At 41.0% G+C, this 6,395-nt stretch overlaps 1 protein-coding gene across 1 annotated transcript in view; it reads left to right on the top strand.

Annotated features, from left to right (window-relative positions):
* The first annotated feature begins 2,215 nt into the window (after positions 1 to 2,215).
* Positions 2,216 to 6,395, top strand: part of LOC115460549 (oocyte zinc finger protein XlCOF6-like) — a 30,300-nt gene continuing 26,120 nt past the window's right edge. The window contains exons 1-2 of the mRNA XM_030190349.1: positions 2,216 to 2,335; positions 2,567 to 2,667. Of these exons, the coding sequence (XP_030046209.1) occupies positions 2,216 to 2,335; positions 2,567 to 2,667 (221 nt within the window). The remainder of the gene's footprint in view (positions 2,336 to 2,566; positions 2,668 to 6,395) is intronic.

Genomic DNA, 6,395 nt, shown 5'->3' with positions numbered 1-6,395 from the left:
TTTTGAGGCATAAACCATGCGAGTGGACTGCTTCCTGGAAGCCAACAACACTGCAAGAACTGGTTGAGAAAAAATCTGCGAATCTACTGATTGACCTGAAGATACCAAGCAGTCAGCTGGAGTTTGCTGAGATTTGGATGTAGAAGCTGACCGTTGTTCTGTGAAATCAGGTCTGGAATTACAGGAAGAAATTGTGGTTGTCGGACAGCTAACTGCTTTAGCACAGGAAACCACACTTGCCTCGGCCAATATGGCACTATTAGAATGAGTGACAATTTGTCCTGTAGAACCTTCTGCAACACTCTTGAAATGAGAGGGATTGGAGGGTACGCGTAAAACAGAGCATTTGTCCAACGGATAGCAAATGTGTCCTCTGCTAATCTGTTCTTTGCAGGCCACCTTGAACAATATCTCTGACATTTGTTGTTTTGTGGGGATGCAAAAAGATCTACTAGAGGCCAGCCCCACATCTGGAACAGGTTGTGAATAATTGTGGTCTTCAGGGACCACTCGTGAGGTTGAAGACTCCTGCTTAAGACATCTGCAATATGATTCTCCCGACCTGGTAGATAAATTGCTTGAATCACTGAATTGAGGGAGAGTACCAGGTTCCAGAGCGTGACAGCTTCCTGACACAGATGAAGAGAAACCCATACCTCCTTGCTTGTTGATATAAAACATTGCGACTTGATTGTCTATACAAACTTGTATCACTTGGGATCGAAGTAGATGCTGAAAAGTTTGAATAGCCAATCTGACTGCTCTCAATTCCAGAAGATTGATGGAATAGAATTTCTCTTGATTTAATAAAGGAAGTATGACCTGTAATGATGTCATTCGAAATCTTTGTTTCGGGAGAAACTTGTTGAGATGCCGTAAATCTAGTATTGCTCTTTGACCTCCATCTTTCTTGGGGATGAGAAAAAAATCAGGAATAGAAACCCTTGTTGATGTCGTGAGCAGGTACAATCTCTATAGCATTGAGATGAAGAAGCCTGCAAACTTCCTGATGTAATTGTAACATCTGAGAACTTGGGACATGGAGATGTATAGATGATCAAAAAGGTGGGGTTTGTGAAAAAAAGAGAGAATAACCATGCTGAACAATATCCAGAATCCACTTGTCTGTTGTTATTGATCTCCAAGCAGGGAAAAATTGTTTAATCCTGCCCCCCATCGGACATTGAATCTGAGAACGGTCAAAAAGAAGGCGTAAGTTTTTGCTGCTGATGTGGCTGAGCAGGCTTTTGAGAACGCCTTTCTCTAGTCAGTCTAGCATGAAAATTGTAACGGTGATACTGAGACTTAAATTTAGAAAATGACCGTTGAGGAGCAAAAGGCTTTTTCTGAGGAAATCTATTCTTAATAGTAAAATAAGGCAAGCGTTTATAGTTTGATTTTGAAGGTTGTTGCTTATCTTGCTCTAAAGTATCCAACGTTGTGCAATCCTCTTTAATGTCTTCAATTAACTGATTTGTCTCCAAACAAAGAATCTCCACCACAAGGAGCATCCGCTACCTTGTCATGCACATCCTCTCCCAATGCAGAAGCTCGTAACCACGACAAACGTCTTGATGCAATAGAAGTAGCCGCAGTTCTGACCGAAGTGTCAAACTGATCATGGGTAGTTCGGATCATTTGTTTAGAGCTGTCTTCTAAACTAGTCATAATCTGCTGAAATATTGGTATGTTCTGCTGAGGAAGCAATGATTGCAATTTAGATAAATCTTCCATTATGGTATAAAGATATTCTATCTGATGGAACATGTGAATTGCAATACGAGCTGACAACATGGAAGACTGAAACGTCTTCCTTGCTAGAATATCCATAAATTTTAAATCTTTAGGCGGTGGATGATTAGTAATATCTTTCTGATAGCTGATTTGACTACCAACGATGCATGAGGAAGTTGTGTCTTCCCATGTCCCAAAAGATCCTGAACCTTATATTTATTCTCTAACGATCTTTGCGTAGGTCTAATTGAATAAGGTGTGGACCAAACTAATTTTTGGTGATCTTGAAGCACTTGCGGTATAGGCAAGGCTATTGATTGCTTGACTAAATTCAAGTATTTAGTGACAGATCTTTTCTCTGCAGAAATATCACCCTGAGGAGTCAGAGGTATATGCAAAGAAGTCACCAATTTTTGTAAAAATTTTGCATAAGACTCATCTTCCTCAGTAAGACTCTCATCTTGATGAGTAGAAGGAATAGATGTATGAGAAGGCAACTCATGTCCTGTTGGAGTCATGTGAGTACTATGAAGTGACGAAGCCACTGAAGGCGCTGGAGAATTCACTTGTGATTTTACTGATAACACTTCCTGCACAGAAGGTGAAGGAGATATAGCCCATAAATGCTGCCTCTGGGGTGAATGAGGCATAGATGTTGCTTGAGAAATGATTAATTGATTAGATGGAACTGCAGGTTGTTGTATGCTCTGCTGATTTGCTAACAATTTCGTAAGCAAATCCATTATCTTTAGCTGTGTATTAGAAGAAGTAGAAGAACGCCCTCTAGAGGAGGCATGCGAAATTGAACGTGTAGATTCCCTATATCTTGCAGAGTGAGAGGGTGAATTACTCTGCCATCGACATCACTTCTTCTGAGGAGCTGGAGATGATGAAGAAGAAAATGGAAAAACTGGAGATTCGAGCAGCAGCTTTGTGCTGGCTAGCAGAAGAGCCATATTTATCATAACGACGCTGTGAAGAATGGCTATGATGGGACGAATGGCCAGAACAGGAAGAACGACGATGTTTCCTTGCACTAACCTTCCTGGCTCCAATAACGGATTCACTGTCTGACATCAAGCCCGATGACATCGTGCGATGTCGAGGGGACCGATGACGACGTCGAGCATCAGCTGATCTCAATGATCGATGATGCCGACGTCGATCTCTGGAGCTGACCTCCACGTCAGGGAAATCCTTCGGCGTAATTTGTTGTCCATTCTGAGAATTGGTAACCTGATCCCCGGGCACTACGGCAAGGGGGAGAGCAGGGAGAATCTGATCTTCCTGCAGCATTGACGCTGCTGATGCTGTGACAGCCATTGGAGGTGAAGTTTTATCTGAGGAACTGAGAGATATTTCAGACAGAGAAGCTGTCAAGTATTGTTGTAGTTTAAAAGCCCTAATGTCCAGAGATTTCAGTGACATATTCCTGCAGGCAAAACAGGCTTTAGTATCGTGATGTTCCCCGAGGCAACGTAAACATCTGATATGGGTATCTGTAAGAGATAATTTACGGGGGCATGTAGCGCAAGCTTTAAATCCCGTTTTCTTTTGAGACAGAACCAAACTTATCGGTTGACAATTTTAATTGAATGTGATGACTGACTGACAGGTAAACAAACTGGGTCGTTGTCAACGCGGAAAAATAAAAACTGACTGGTCTGGGCTGTCAAGTGTATTTATACTGTAAATATGGGTGGGAATCCGCTAACTTCCTTGTTTTCTCTTTTTAAGAGTTGCTATTGGATGGCTGGGTCACGCACGTCATCGTGGTGTAATTCAAGGGGTGTGGCTAGAAGATCCTGTCCATGGAAAAATCTTAGTTTCTTACTTGTAACGGTAGTTTTCCGTGGACAAAGGATCTTCTAGCCACACCTCTGAATATACGCCACGATGACGTGCGTGACCCGGCTATCCAATAGCAATGCTTACAAAGTAAAAGCAATAAAATTAGCGCATTCCCGCCTAGCTATGCAGTATAAATACCGTATGACAGCCCAGACAGTCAGTTTAATAAATATAGCTACGACAACTAGGGAGGGTAAGGAGGGGTTATGTGGCTAGAAGATCCTTTGTCCACGGAAAACTACCGTTACAGGTAAAAGATCCTTTGTCCACGGAAAACTACCGTTACAGGTAAGAAACTACGATTTTTCCATGGACAGGATCTTCTAGCCACACCTCTGAAGACTCCCAAGCATACACAGGTAACAATCATGTGATAGATAAAACATGAATAATCCAATAAACATGATGAAAGAAAATTTGTTACCTGTGGTAGGAGAAGGAGGACAGTTGTCGTTTACATTACTTCCCCAAGGACCGACAATCCAAACAATGAATCTGCACCTGAAGCTGCATGTAGATAGTAATACTTTGAAAAGTATGCAGGGATGACCATGAAGCTGCCCTACAGATGTCGAGAAGATGTGCCCTATGTAAAAATGCAGTTGAGGTCGCCATAGCACGCAACTTATGAGCTGTAACATGATGATGTGAAGCATGTTGATTATAATAAAATTAATACACTGAGTAACAAATGAAGAAAGAGTATATTTAGATATTGGATGTCGATTTTTTACATTGTAAGAAAGACATAACTGCGAAGGTGTATGATCCCCTGACGTACGCTGTAAATAAATTAATAATGCTCTGGTACAGTCCAATGTGTGCAATCTACTGTGTTGAGTAGATTGATGAGGAGGAGGAAAAAATACTGGTAAAATAACCGATTAATTCCTGTGAAAAGAAGTCCCTACTTTTGGTACAAAACTCCAGAAGAGGTCGTAGTATCGCATTATGATGTAAAACTTGAGTATATGGGGTGAAATATAGTTTTCTAAGTCTTCGAGGTGAAGTAATAGCGATAAGAAACAATGTTTTGCAAGTAAGAAATTGAAGGGTAGCCGACTGAAGTGGTGCCAATGGAGGTTCCATGAGGTTTTCTGAAACCAAATTCAAATCCCATACTACTGGGGGTACCTGAATCGGAGGTTTACGATTCAGCAGATCTTTCAAAAATCTCTTTGCGATAGGATGTGCCATTAATGTGTAATCATCAATCGAACCATAAAAAAAAACAGGAATAGCTGCAATGTGGACCTTAACTGAAGAAGTAGCCAATCCTGAATTGGACAAAAAGAGGAAATATTCCAAAAATGGAGAAATTGGGCAAGAAATTAGGTTAACCTAATGTGTTATACACCAATAGCGAAAACTGTTCCAGTTAGACGGATAAACCAGTCTAGTCGACTGCTTCCTGGAAGGCAAGAACACCTTAATAACTGATTGAGAAAAAACCGAAGAAGCTAGCAAGTCACTTGAAGATACCAAGTGGTAAGATGGAGTTTGTTGAGATTTGGATGAAGAAGGTGACCGTTGATCTGCTAGATGAGGTCTGAAATTGCAGGAAGAAAACTGAGGTTGGAATACAGTTAACTGCATTAGTACAGGAAACTACGTTTGCCTCGGCCAATATGTTTTTATTAGGATTGGAGGAAGGCCTTAAAGAGAGAATTTGTCCAACAGCAGTGCATCTGCGGCTATCCTGTTCCTTGAATTCCACCTTGAACAATATTTATGACAGTTGTTGTTCTGTGAGGACGCAAAAAGATCTACCCAAGGCCAGACCCAAAGCTGAAAAAGGTCGTGAATAATTGTGATGTTCACTCGTGTGATAGAAGGATCCTGCTTAACACATGTGGAATGTGATTCTCCTGATCTGGTAGATAAATCGCTTGAATCACAGAATAGAGTAATAGAAAATCCAAAGTCTGACAGATTCTTGACACAGACGAAGAGAGGTCATAACCCCTTGCTTGCTTATATAAAACATTGCCACCTTATAGTCTATATGAACTTGTATCACTTGAGATGGAAGTAGATGTTGAAAAGTTTGAACAGCCAATCTGACCGCTCTCAATACCAGGAGATTTATGGAGTAGAAGCTGTTCTGAAGTGTCCAGTGACCTTGTGTTGACAAGTGTCCTAGATGTGTCCCCCAACCAACTTTGGATGCATCTGTGGTAAGAAACTTGGTTGGTAAAGGTGATTGGAACGGAACTCCTACCAAGAGATTTTGTTAATGTGTCAACCACAACAGCTATAGTTTGAGACGGTCGGATAAAAGAATCTGTGACGTAAGAGGATGTCGATACTGAATCCACTTGTCCTTTAAATATCACTGTAGAGGCCGCACGTGTAGTTGCGCTAGTGGAAGAACAGCAAATGTCAAAGCCATATGTCCCAAAAGAATTAGAAGAAGTCGAGCAGTCGTGACGTTCACTGATTGAAGATAATGAACTAATTGTATGAGTAAATGGGCTCGAGGGAGTGGTAACTTTGGTAGAGATTCTCTAGAAACCAAATCCGCTCCGATGAAAGTCAACTTCTGTGTTGAGATCACCTGTGATTTCTTGCAATTGATCAGGAAACCTAACCTTTCGAGAAGTATAATGGTAGTCTGTAAATCTTGAAGATTCTGTTGTGGAGACTGAGCTACCATCAACCAATCGTCTAGATATGGAAAACAGGACGATTCCTTGTCGATGTAACTGAACAATTGGAAATCAAATGTACAAACAGTAGATCCAAAAAGAGTACTCTCACAAATTGTGTTTCCCAAACAAGGTCTTATTTAAATCAATAAAATGACCCAA

The sequence above is a fragment of the Microcaecilia unicolor genome, chromosome 1 (genome assembly GCF_901765095.1).
Source record: "Microcaecilia unicolor chromosome 1, aMicUni1.1, whole genome shotgun sequence".
Lineage (NCBI taxonomy): Eukaryota > Metazoa > Chordata > Amphibia > Gymnophiona > Siphonopidae > Microcaecilia > Microcaecilia unicolor.
This window is presented reverse-complemented; position numbering and strand designations above follow the sequence as displayed.